The 14,047-nt window shown below is 48.3% G+C and overlaps 1 protein-coding gene across 2 annotated transcripts in view; it reads right to left on the reverse strand.

Moving 5' to 3' along the window:
• Positions 1-1,313: 1,313 nt before the first annotated feature.
• Positions 1,314-14,047, reverse strand: part of LOC144826919 (secreted Ly-6/uPAR-related protein 1-like) — a 200,170-nt gene continuing 187,436 nt past the window's right edge. For both annotated transcript variants that reach the window (XM_078685377.1, XM_078685376.1), the window contains exons 3-4: positions 5,796-6,017; positions 1,314-1,535 (exon numbers count right to left, since the gene is read on the reverse strand). In XM_078685377.1, coding sequence (XP_078541503.1) covers positions 5,797-6,017 — 221 coding nt within the window. In that variant the 3' untranslated portion in view covers positions 1,314-1,535; position 5,796. The remainder of the gene's footprint in view (positions 1,536-5,795; positions 6,018-14,047) is intronic.

Consider the following 14,047-nt stretch of genomic DNA (forward strand, 5'->3'; position numbering starts at 1 on the left):
GATGGAAAATGATGCTTATTGGTGCAAACAAAATATAAGACTGGCTTTGAATCATTGTAACGAAAAGACCAAAATTAAACGGATCAGATGAATGACAAAAAAAATAAACAAGGATAAAGAATAGAAAGGGGAAACATAGGCAAAGTAATTTATTAGCCCACCAACCCTGGTGCTGAAGTGCTCTTCTGTTAAGGTGATGTGCAAGTAATCAGACGAAATGCCATTTACCTTCGGTAAATTTGGGCCTGGGCTCCTGCTTCGGCGCCATTTATACTGCCCGCTCCTTCCCAGGCCTCCGCTCCCGGCCCCGCCAAATCTAATCACTGCGTGCCCGCCCCAGCCGCCGCCACCGCCCACGACACGTCATGGCGATGCGACCACGGTGGAAAGCTGCGCACCCTCAAACAACGCAGGTCATAAGGAGTGCAGGCTGGTTCGCGGCTTTACACTTTTAAACTCCTCGGGTGGCGGCTGCAGCACTGGAGGCCCGTTGCGGCCGTGGCCGCCTTTATAATTTATTTGGGAGCGAACACACTGTAGTGTTGGGCCTCAGGCCCACAGGATGGCAATGACTGACGCAGACACACAGTAGTGATGTGCAGTAACTGGCCACGAGCACGAGCGCCCGGCCCCCTTTATTAACTGGGTCACGTGACTCGTGACACCAGTGGTGGGTGGGTGTAAAGTGTGGATGACATCATTAGGACAACTAGACCGTGTCCAGCAGGACACTACACACACTGAGTGTGTTCGTTCCCAAATAAATTATAAAGGCGGCCGCGGCCGCAACGAGCCTCCAGTGCCACAGCCGCGGCTGCCTCAAAAATGGTGACACCTGGGCCGGACCGCCCCCCCGCACCCCCTAGCTACGCGGGTGAGCAACATGAGTTTGGAACCTCCTTTTTTAAAGAGAGTATTCAGGAGAAGAAATCACTGGGATATTGTTCTCCAGTTTAGATTACCAAAAAAGGAGAGCTGTAGATCACAGCCTCAGTCCCAGCAGGATTGACTCAACCTTTCAACCTTCTAGTGCCTATTCAATTGAGTACCTCGAATGTGGCCAAATAAACACTTTTGGCTAGTCACAATTCAGTCTTTGGTGTGAGCTATATAAACAGTCATGACTATTTGCACAACAGAGTAACCACACTTTGAATAGTACTTTTTCCAAAATCACACAGAGTGCATTTGCTGAAATCAAAACTGCACTCATACATCCAGAACTGTCACAGAAGGAGCAGGACTGGACCTCATGGTGTAGTTCCACTGACTTTGAAGTTGAATAACCACCACACAGCTTGAGAAGTCTTTATATTTATTAAACAATTACAGAATTAGAAGACATGAATGCTTTCATTTATAGCACAAGAAGAAGGTGAGGGGAAGTCTGTTTTCGTATTCAGTTGAGTGGGTGAGGTAGCCAGCATATACATTTTATATTCAAAGTATAGAATGGGGTCTTCATTCTGAGATCAATCAATGCCTCTTCTTTGTTAGTTAAGTTGCTCAGTCCCATTTTATTTGCTGCATTTAACCTAAGAGAAAAAGAAAGTAAGAACTTATGGTCATATTTCAAATAGTTGAAATGAAACTTAATGCTGATTTTTTCAAAATATCTATTTGGACTGTGATATAATAACAGCTGTGTTACTGCAGTTTCATGGATTCATAGTGCTGAGACTCACCAGTACTCACTATATAAAGGCTAGAAGGAATATTTCTCAGAAGTTCTCAAGACAGGCCAGATCCTCATACTTCTGAAAACTCTACGCTAGATCCTGATGACCTCGCCAACTACCAGCCCATCACTCACCAACTCTTCATCAGAATATAGAGGGCCTGATTCACGAATTGCCCCCGCATTCGTTATGGAGGTCTCGCAGTTTTGAGGGAGCCTCCACACTCATTGTGGGGGCCCAGCAATCATGAGGGAGTCTCTGCACTTGTGGTGGAGGCCCTGCAGTCATGATTGAGTCTCTGCACTTGTGGTGGAAGCCCTGCAGTCAAGAAGTAGTCACTGCTTTTTTGCTTTAGGCCCGCAGTCGTGAGGGAGTCTGTGCAGTTGTGGTGGAGGCACCACAGTCATGAGGGAGTTTTCAAAATCATAGTGGAGGCACAGCAGTTGTGATTAAATCTCCACACTCGTGGTGAAGGCCCGCAGTCACGAATGAGTCGCTGCACTCGTGGTGGAGGCCCCACAGTCACAAGGGAGTCTCTGCACTTGTGGTGAAGGCCCCACAGTTGTGCAGTAGTCACTGCACTCATGGTGGAGGCCTCGCAGTCGTGGGGGAGTGTCTCAACTTGTAGCAGAGGCCTCGCAGTCGTGAGAGAGTCTCTGCACTCATGGTGGTGGCCCCGCAGTTGTGCGCTATTCACTGTCATTCTGGTGGAGGGCCTGCAGTAGTGAGGGAATCTCTACACTCGTGGTGGAGGCCCCTCAGTCGTGGTGGAGTATCTGCACTTGTGGCAGAGGCCTCGCAGTCATGGGGGAGACTCTGCACTCGTGGTGGAGGCCCCGCCGCCATGATGGAGTCTCTACACTCGTGGTGGAGGCCCTGCAGTGTAAAGTGCATCCTCTTTTCGTGGCACAGAATAAAACCTCTCTTTCCCACCAGTGGAGTAAATTAAAACCAGAAGACTTCTACCTTCTACTAGAAAAGACCCCCTTACCTCTTCTCTCCGATGCTGATTGTGGGTATGACTCATTCTGCAACTGGATTGGCACGGCCTTGGACTCTCTTATTCCCCTGGTACGCTCCAAGTGCCGGACTAAGGCCCATAGCCCGTGGTATGATGAGACCTTGTGTAGGCAAGCAGAAAGGCGATGGAGGAAAGCCTATGACCCCGCGCTCAAAACCTGTTACCTTATTCTATCCAAGGCTTATCATAGAGCGGTCTGTCGAACACGTGCCGCATATTATGCGCAGGAGTTTCGGAACAGCCCTAACCCCTCTAAATTAATCTTCAAGGTCCTAAAGGACCTTACAACTAAGAGGGCTTCTGCAGCAGAAATTTGCACAGACTCTCATTGCGAGAGTCTGGCCTCGTTCTTTGTTCAAAAGGTGCAAACAATTTATCGCACCTTTCCAACTACTTTGCACCGCTCGGACTCAATTGATTGTCCAAAGGTTAATGATATGACCTTGGATATGCTGGCCCCCCTATCTGAGGAGGGGTTTGATTTATTGAGCCTAAAAATTAAATCTGGCTCCCCTGCAGACCCCCTCAAACCGGCCCTGTTCAAAAACATGCAGGCCACTTGTCGCTCACCCTTGTTGGCCCTTATTAACATGTCACTGGTCTCAGGGACTGTGCCCACCAAGTAGAAGCAAGCGGTAGTTACACCCATCCTAAAGAAGCCTAACCTAGATCCTATAAAACCCGAGAACTATCGCCCCATCTCACTGCTTCCGTGGGCTGCTAAAGTCACCGAAGCCCACGTGAATGGGATCCTGGCCGACCATCTTGCCAAAGCTAACATCTTGGATCCCACGCAAAATGGATTTCGTGCAGGCCACAGCACGGAGACTGCCTTGTTATACATGGTGGAACATCTGCGCTCCGTGATGGACACCGGACGAACAGCGGCACTCCTGCTGTTAGATCTGAGTGCCGCCTTTGATACGGTGTCCCACGAAATCCTGTTGCGGCGGTTAGAGGAAGCTGGGGTCAGGGGTCTGGCTCTAGGGTGGTTCCGCTCCTTCCTTTCTAATAGATCTTTTCAGGTTGCGATACCACCCGGTAAATCCACCTCTCACCCGCTCACCTTGGGGGTCCCACAGGGATCATCTTTGAGCCCCACTCTTTTCAATCTATATGTGAGACCGCTGGCTACGGTAGTCAAACGCTGGGGCCTGACAATGGTGTCCTATGCGGACGACACGCAGCTGGCGGTCACATTAAGTGGGGACTCAGCCGTGGACGCCCTCAACTTTTGTGAGGGGTTACGTGCTGTGGCCAATTGGATGAGTCAGAACTGTCTCCAATTGAACACAAAGAAGACAGAGGTGATGGTGGTTGGGAAGCAACCTGGATGGTGGAATGACAACTGGTGGCCCCCCGAGCTAGGACTGATCCCTTCTCCTGCTATGGAGTTAAAAAACCTCGGGGTCTGGCTGGACCCTACACTTAGTTTTACCTGCCAGACTAAGAGGGTGGCGGCCTCCTGTTTTGGCATCATCAGGGGTATCAGGCCGGTGCTCAAATTCTTCGATGCCCCCACTAGACAGCTTGTGGTCCAGGCCTCTGTACTATCCAGGATAGATTATGCCAGCGCTCTGCTAGCAGGCACGAATAAGGCAGAACTTCTGCGACTGCAACGAGTGCAGAATGCCGCCGCAAGAGCGATATTGGGGTTGCCCAAACGTTGCTCAGCGTCCAGAGCATTGCAAATGCTCCATTGGTTGCCTGTTGCTCGGCGGATTGAGTTTAAGGTGCTCTGCCTGGCTTTCAAAATGTTGAAGGGCACGGCCCCACCTATTCTCATGAACCTATTGACCCCATATGTCCCCTCTCGCTCTTTGAGATCGATGGGTCAGAATTTGGCTGTTGTTCCACGCTTTTTGCTGAGCAGGATTGGAGGCCGCTCCTTCCGAGTAGTAGCCGCTAAGCTTTGGAACGCTCTTCCCAATGAAATCCGTGCTCTGGAAGATTTAGCCCGGTTCAGACGTGTTATCAAAACTTTTCTTTTTAACAAAACTCCCTGATTCTGTTGAATTTTGTGATGTTGTGTGTACCTTTCTTGGCGCCAGGACGCCCCTTTGCTGGGGCAGCTGTGCGCGGTATAAAAACCGTTAACATAACATAACATAACACCACATGATGCGTCACGCATCTGCCCTTCCTTGCACCATCTGTGGTGGCGCAAGGAGGGAATTGCATGACGCATCAGTTCTGGCGCATCCCTAGTAAGTGTCTTAATTACTGACAGTCAAATTAGTTGGATGGCACAACATCCCACCCTGTTGCAGGTTTATTTTGGTGGGAAAATGGGTTCAGTTTAAATTTTGTGTTAAGTTAAAGGACCATTGATAAATGCCACAATCAATATGTTTGTTTAAACATGTTTCTCTTTATTAGGGGAGAGGGGTTGGCCTAACGGCTAAGGCGCTCGACCTCGGACCTGGGGAACTTGGTTCGAGTCTCGGTAACGACGCCAAAAACCCCCTGTGATTCTGGGCAAATCACTTAATCTCCCCGTGCCTAAAATGAAAGTGTGTCCTCATGTAACGTAACTGGTGCTATGTAAAGCGCTCTGATAACTGATTCGGTTCGGTTCTAGTTCGCGCTATATAAAACTCTGCAAAATAAAAAATAAAAAAATAAAAAAAACCCTGCTGATTTGCAGAGATGCGCCAGACGACGTAAATATGCCCCTTAGCGTCTCTTCAGCAAATTTGTTTGAGCAAGAAAGCTCTGAGAGAGTAGGGTATTGAACCTCTTTAATCATTTGAGGAGAGAACCCAGAGACATTGTTATATTTTAGGATGAACATAACATTGCTGAGTTCATTGCAATTTAATCAAACTTTTATAGATGGGCACATGCCCCCACCTGCTCAACTCCTAACTTCATGTAACTTTGTGATATAACAAACATGATCCACTAAGGAATAAGGCATATGTGAGAAGAAGCAGCTTACACTCCTTGGACATTGACAAGAAGGTTCAGCCACCCACTACTGGAATCCCCCATATTTGAAGGCCCGCAAGGGTTCTGCAGTTACCTCATGGTTTAGGGGCCCCACATGTTGCTCATGTGAGGCTGTGAAAGGTAAACAGTTCCAAGATTCTCACCTCAAAGCACAGCTCTGACCATGAGGGCGCTGATGCCCGCTGCCAGGGAGAGCAGCGTGTAACTGAGCTTCGCACTGCTCGCTCCATTGCATTGGTTTGTACTGCTCACTCCGCCGTTGCACAGGTCACTGCTGCAGCAGGTAGTTTTAGTTGTCACACCTAGAACAGTGTATGTGCCCGCCGTGCAGGATGACGCACAGCTCTTGGTCATGTATGAAGTCCCTGTGAAGAAGTACAAGGGATTAATAAAAACGTACTCAAAGACCCCTTAGGGTCTCAGTATCACAGAATGAATGAATAGAGAAACATAGGAGGTAGACAGACTCTGACAACCCTTGGGAGGCACCCAATGCCATATCTTAACCTCTAGTTACCAGACTGAGGGGCATATTATCAAGAAACTAAGCAAAATGATCGCGGCTTTAGCGGGAGAAAACTGCCGCTAAAGCGGCGATAATGTGCTTGATAATATGCGTTGTGAGTTCCCATAGGAGAGCATGTTCTGGTGTGAACACGGGCTTCTATGGAAATTCTCTACGGCATATTATCAAGCCTGTTATCGCCACTTTAGCGGCAATTTTCTCCCACTAAAGCAGCGATAATTTTAGCTATTTTCTTGATAATATGCCCCTGAGTCTTTTTGTTCTCCAGAATATCTGCATTCCCCTCTGCTGTTCCAATTTCCCAAAGCATAAATCAAATGGAATTTGTCTCTTGCACCAATTCTGTGAGCAGCTGCATATATTTACTGCACTTTCTACAATAACAAACTCTGATGTCACTCCTGTCCACAGCTGGCTTATCTAGCAGGCAGTAACCACAAACCAGGATCTAATTAAGCAGCCTCTAATCCTGAGTGTGTTCTATCACCTGGGCTACAACGACTGAGTCTGCAACCTCTGTGCTCTAATTCGCAGTGCTCTAAGACATTGGTGACACAACAACAGATGCTCTGACTCTAACCTCTGCAGTGTTCTATCTGTGACCTGTCATCGAAGCCTCAGGGAATCCTACCACCTGACCCCTGCAGCCAGGAAAAGTGTGGCCTCTAACAAAGGGTGCATTCTATAGGCTGAGCTCCCCAGCCAGCTACAGGTGTGTCCTGTGACACTAGGGGTGTTCTATTACCTGAGCCAGCTGATAATGAGCCCCCTAATCCTGGGTTTCTTTTATCACCTAACTCCCACACTTGCTTATTCAGAGACCTCTAACCAAGGAAGTGTTCTGTCACCTGAAAGCCAAGCCGGCTATCACTGTGACATCTAAGTGTTTGAGTGCTGGTATTTACCAGCTTCTACTTGCTTCGAGTTATACATACTTTTGTTTCAATCAATCAGTCAAATGGTATGTATAAACTGCAGCTAATCACTCAGGAAGGTACCCAGGCGGTGAGAGACAAGCTGCTGAGGTGGCATCATTTAAATAGCCAGGTCCAGAGCCCCCTTCTGAACTGCTGGAGAGAGAGTGAAGTCCTGAGATGGAGGGAGAGGCTGTTCCAGGAGTTTGCGGTGAGGTTGGGGAAGAATTGTCCTCCACTGTTGCTTTGGTGGATGCTGGGTGTGTAAGCAAGGAAGAGGGATATGGAGGGCAGGAGTCTGGAGGGTTTGTGGACGTTTACCAGTTGGTTGATGTTTGCTGGTCCTTGCTTGCGCAGGGCTTTGTATCTCTTGTGAACAGAGAGCCAGTGGATTTTCTTCAGTTGAGGGTGATGCGGCTTCGCCTGGGGATATCGAGGATAAGTCTGGCCACTGAGTACTGAATGGTCTGCTGTCTCTTTAGAAGGTGTACGGTAATTCCTGTGTAGAGTGCATTGGCATAGTCAAAGCAGCTGGTGATGAGGGCTTGAGTGATGGTGCTTATGGTGAAGACTGTGAGCCACATGGAGATCGTTAGCAGCTTGTGCAGAGTGAGGAAGCAGGCTGAGGAACCTGCATTGATCTGGTTCTTCATGGTGAGTTTTGCTGTCCAAGATGATGCCAAGGTTCCGAGCGCGGTCCGTTGGGGTGGGAGACGGGTCTCAATTCAGCAGGCCACCAAGAGCCGGTTCATGGGGCGGTGTTGTTTCTGAATATCAGTGATTCTGTATTGTCTGTGTTAAGCTTTAATCAGTTGTTTTGCGTCCAGTCAGAGATGCTGGTCATGCACAGATGGTCGTGGTGCATAAGTCTTTGGATAGAGAGTGGATGAGATGGGTGTCGTCTGCGTAGGAGATGAGGTTCAGCCCATGGTTTATGACAATGTTGGCCTTGGGGTTCATGTGAGCGTTGAACAGAGTAGGGCTGAGGGATAAACCCTGTGACACAGCAGATGATGATGAATTTGACCTTTTCCCATACATAACGTGACTCAAAACACTCACAATTTTGGAACCCTTTCTCTACAATACCCCAAAGATGACTTTATCTTTCTATAACTGCACCATTCAGAATAAATCACATATTTTAAATGAGGACTTCAGTATTGGATGCACTACCCTAGATGTCAGATCGGGAACTGAACAAAATATTTAAGAAAAGTTTCCACAGACTGAACACAATCGAGCTGTCCACAATAATCTAGACCTCGTCATTAGGCCCTAGGCTAGTCCACCAGAAACAGCCAAAATAATTGAGATGAGGGCTCCAGAGAAGACTCACAATGAGACCTAGATCAATCTCAGTCTCATCCTCATCTCTGTTATTGGCATCAAACCTACTAGGGAATTCCTCCTGATCACATGGGCTTGACACAATCTCCTCTGACTCTGCCAAGGGGGCTATGTAATACCTGGAGCACTTGTAAGACTTAAAAAGAGGGCTTCATCATTCTGGTGATATGATTTACAAACAGAATGCATTTTAAAATGAGACCCTTGTTTTACTGAGCACTTCCCCACCCAATGTAGGTCACATTGCTGGGGCTCTCATATGTCTCTCAATACATTTCAACACTGCTCAGACACTTCTCATACTAAGCACTCTTCCTCTCAAAGTCTGTGAGTACACAACACTGTTGACCTTACCCACCTCTCAACATAGACAAAACTCAGATCCTTCTTTGACTGAGCGCTGCTCCACTCAATGTGAGAGGCCACACTTCAGAAGATCACACACATGTCTCAAAAAGCATTGAGTCAGCTCGGACCCTTCTTAGATTAAGCACTCCCTCACTTTAAATCCAAGCTAAGTTCACTGTGGTCCTCAGTTACCTCTCAACAAATATAGAGGTAGCTCAGACCCTTCTTAAACTGAACACTTTCCACCTGCAGTCTCAAATGTATAACCTTCATTTTGCATCTAAAGGTAATATGTGTAAGAAATTGGGTTGTTGGTTGAATGGGGTGTGAGCCCTGGTCAATCAGCAACCATGACCCATGCCAGGATAAGGAACAAGTCAACCCTAAATAAACCTGGAGTCAACCCTATGGTAGCTTGGCACAGAGCAGTCAGCCTTCACTTAAAGACAATGTGTAGAGTATTTGTGCAATACTTCGTATAGTAATATAGGAAAAACAACAAACAAAAATGATCCCGCACAAAGTTAGAATAATAAAGTAGTTTTTCAATGAATAAACCAAGACCAAAATGACAAAAAGCCAATCAGATTTTACTGAAAATTGCTTTAACAAGCACAATGTGCCAACTGTGGCTATCCGCTTGTGCCGGTCTGGGACAAAGTCACAAATTTACGTCAACCACAATAGAACGCGAGCCAGCTACAGAGACTCAGTTAGGCCCACTGAACAAAGTACCTTAAATCAGGATTGCAGGGAGTTGTGAGGATCCACATCAAAGATGCGTTGTGCAGCCAAAGCGATATCAAAGCGATGCTGCAGTTTCAGGGCTTGAGTCATAATCAAGGATCTCATTGACGGGTGCGCTAGAGGGCGCCAAGCAAGATGGCTGCACTTGCGTGAGGCTCTTGCGGCTCAGATCTCTATCCGGTGAATATCCTCCTCATCTCCCGCCTAGTCAGCCGTTAAAAGGTTCTGGCTGAATGCTACAGCCTGAATGCCCCGCGTGGGCGGCCGCTCTGGACCGGAGTAGTTCACGATCGTTCTCTTCTAGGCAGAGAACACAAACAGGGTGGTGGCGAACTGCCAGTGAGCAGTGAAGTTGTGAAGTTGTGAAGTGACGTATAGCACTGAGGGAACTCGACGCTCCGTGCCCGTACCTGCCTATACCCCTGTTAACTGAACTCCGCCGAATACTCAGCTGGGACTGGGCTGCTGGTTGTCAACTCCGTCTACTGTAGCTTGCCTCGCGGCCTTCCTTTACCCTGCCGTGGTCTGCCGAGACTGCCTAAAGAAGATGAAAGTGAGTGGAGGCGCAGGCGCTGCAGACCCTTGAGGTGGTGGTGAGTGAGCCCCTTGGCTTTGCGTCCTCCCAGGCATCCGCTGTAATGCCTGCGGTCACAATGACAAAGAACTGTGTATCCCCATCGCCCCGGCGCTGCTCCTCCCCTCTAGATGGTGGACCTGGATAGCCTGCCCTGCTCACGGAGGTCTGCACCCGTAGTGTAGACCTGACTTTCCCCCATAAGCTGCCGCACCCGGCCCAACTTAGCCGCGACGGACCTCCTGCGAGCTTGTCATCTTCACTGTCCGGGGGGACTGCTGTGACTCGCCCGAAATACCGCTGGGAACCCTGCCTCCCTCTTGGGGACTGCCAAGCAAGGCGTGAAGTCCTATTAGTTGATGGGGTACTTCTACTATTATTCCTCCAACATACTCCTTGGGCTGAACTGAGCCCTCACTGAGATCTGTGACCTCGCTCTGCCTTGGATCCCTGCAAAGTGCCAGAAGGAGACAATGGGGTGCTGTCCACATGGCCCCTCATTTCAGGGGACGCGCGCCCCATGGGGTGTGCATATTCCTGAGGGGTCTGTGACCTGCTATATCAGCCCATGACCCCACAACATAAGTTGGCCCATCTGAGTCTCAAATCAAAAATGGACTCCATGAACACTAGGTTGGATGGTCTAACCCATAAAGTGGAGAAACATGACGATCACTTAACTGAAGAGGAATGAAGAATATCTGACCTGGAGGAGACCTCTAACGCTACCACAAGCCATACGATTGAAATGGAAAATGTCCTGAAAGTGTTAGCGGCCAAAAACGAAGATTTAGAATCCCGTTTGAGGAGAAACAATCTACGCATTCTCTGGGTGGCATAATCAACAGTCACAGGTAAGATGGAAGACTATACAGACATCTACTAATATCGCTCTTTGGCAAAGAGGTGTTCTCTCCGGTCCTTGTTATTGAATGAGCGCACCGCTCATTGACGAACCGACCTGCTCTTGGAACAACTTCTCGTCCCATAGTAGCCATAATGCTTATCTACCGGGACTGGGACACTGCCCTTTGCCTTGTTAGGGAAATAGGTCAGCTCCGACACAAAGGGATGGAGATATCAATCTACCCCAACTTCACTATGGCGGTCCAAGAGAAAAGGCAAAAATTCCTTCAGGTAAAAGAAAAACTACACCAACCTACCCTATGCCATGCTTTTTCCTGCTCATCTCAGAGTAACGCACCAAAACAAACAGCTTTCTTCACAAATCCACAACATGTCAAGGAAATGGAAATGCGTACGACAAAGAATGACTCCACAGGAGGCGAACCCCCTGAGAGGGGGAGGATTGGGACTATGCCCCTTTGAATGGACTTAGGCTCCCAATGGAGTTACTAACATTGAGGAGGTACACTTAGCTTGGCTCATTCAGGACAAACTGTGAAGTGTGTAAGCCCTGCATATGTACTTGCATGAGGTCGCCTGCATAATATACCTGAGTAAACCGTGCCATGGGTCAGCATTGGGGCCCTGCAGGAACTTCCGCTCTCCTCCTTGAGAATGTCCGGAGCAGACCACAGTTTAGTATCTTAATTGCTCAACCATTTTTACATGCTCTGTCTAGTAACTCATTCATGCCACTTTTGACGACACAACAGAACCGCACTAACCCCCGGACAGAATCCTCCAATCGAAGAATCATAACAGACACTGTGACGAGATGAATCTGCAAAATCTTACCCGAGCGCCCTCGCCTGTACGTAGATAGACTGGTTGACCTCTAGATATCACCCACCAGTTGATCCCTAAGTAATGTATATTAATGTATATTTGTTAACGGTTAGGCCACCTTCCTTATTTGGGAGTCTGGCGCAAAGGGAGGATTGGGAGGGGCAGGGGGGAATGAGCCACGGCAGGATTGGCCTGCTGATGTGGGAGGGGGGGGGAACCCTGATCTGCACTGTTGCAGAGAGGGGGATTGTTTTTTTCATGCCACTATCCAATGCATCATGACGTAGAGATAAACCTCAACGACATAGCCATCATAATCAATGCCTATACCCTAGATTACATATCTAAAGCATCCACGTGGATGACCACCCCAGACCCACCGCTTACAAATTTATAACTTGGAATGTTCGCGGCCTGGGTAATCCCTGCATACGTCGACATATCCTTTCCTATTTAGACTGCCATAACATTCACTGTGCATTCTTGCAAAAAGCACACCTCAGTCCCAGTGCCACTGTCTCGTTCGCATCCCACTGGGCAACCTACTCCTATTTTTCCTCATACTCCTCTTACGCCAGGGGGACAGCCATTCTGATAAAACAATATCTCTCTTACACCCCTATAGGCTCACAAGTAGATCCCCAAGGCCACTATAGTATCGTCTGGGGCCGACTGGCAGCTCAGTCCATAACCCTTGTCTCCTGTTACGGCCCCAACACTGATGACCCTGAATTCTTACTGATTCTTTGGGATAAGATCTTGGACATCGGATCCACACACTTGCTGTGGGGTGGAGACTTCAATGTGACCTTAGACCCTGCTGTTGACCGCTCACATCCACAACCGTATCACTACTCTAATGCTCACAGTACTCTCAAAGCGATTGTAGAAGAACACGAATTGCAAGATGCATGGTGCCAATTAGACCGGCAATGCCGGGAGGGGTCATGCTACACGACCGCCCATTCCTCTTGGTCACGGATTGATGGATGGTTCATAACCAAGGGTCTTGCACCATGGCTGACACATGCATCATTCCTCCCCCGCATTTATTCTGACCACTCCCCAGCACTCGTTACAATTAACCCCCCCAGACCGCCTCATCCTTCCTGTCTTGGCGCTTAAATCCACAAAATTTGTTAGACCTGGTGTTTCACCAAGAACTTGAGTGGGAAATATCTGAATTTTTCCCACGTAATGAAGATTCGGTGGAACAATACTCCACAATATGGGAGACTTTTAAAGTCACCATTCGCGGGATAATCATCTCAAAGAGTGCAGGAATTCTGAGAGATCTCCGCTCTACGCTTCATAAACTGGAAGCTGAGCTCAAGCAAACAGAATGTTTGCTACAGACCTCCCCCACCCCAGAATTACAGGCATGGCTTAGATAACCTAATTACTGAATATTAAGAAGCAGCTGAATCAAAGTGCAAATTTCGAGGCAAATATCATCAGGCACGCCGGTATGGGGAGGGAGGCCATCGCATCCCTAATTCGACCCCGAAGTTCTCCAACACAGTTTTGGAGATTGAAGTTGAAGACGGTCAAATACACAGGATCACTCCTGATACAGTAGCCGCCTTTCGCAGCTTTTATAAAACCCTATACAAATCACACAGAACTCATCCGGTAGACTTCACCCACGTCATTGAGGACACGGCGATAGCATGGCTGGGAGATGGGCAGAGACGATGAAGAAATGATCTCCGCCATAATACAATTGCAATCAGGAAAAGCCCCGGGGCCGGACTGCCTCTCGGCGGAATTTTATGATGCATTCCACAACTTGCTTATCCCAGTCCTACAACATGTCTTCAAAGAAGCTAGAGAAACGGGTATACTACCCCAAACAAAGCGCGAGGCGTGCATAATATTCTTACCCAAGCCAGGCAAACTGTCATCACAATGTGATTCGTATAGGCCCCGTTCATTAATCAATGTCGATGCTAAAATGTTGGCAAAGCTGGTTGCTAACCACATCAGCCCTCCAATGCCTGTCCTGGTACTCCAAGACCAGTCGGGCTTTGCACCCAGTAGTGGCACTTCTCACAACCTGTGCACTCTGTTTGCGGTCCTCCAGGATATCGAACCGGACTTGAATGCCGCAGCAGTGTTTCTAGATGCCACAAAAGCGTTTGATCCACTAGAATGGGACTACCTTGCCTTTATCCTGCAGCACATGGGTTCCCCTGTGCCATTCCTGGCCTGGATACATTTATTATGTACAGGTCTCCGGGCCAG

The sequence above is a fragment of the Lissotriton helveticus genome, chromosome 4_1, assembly GCF_964261635.1.
Source record: "Lissotriton helveticus chromosome 4_1, aLisHel1.1, whole genome shotgun sequence".
NCBI classification, from domain to species: Eukaryota; Metazoa; Chordata; class Amphibia; order Caudata; family Salamandridae; genus Lissotriton; species Lissotriton helveticus.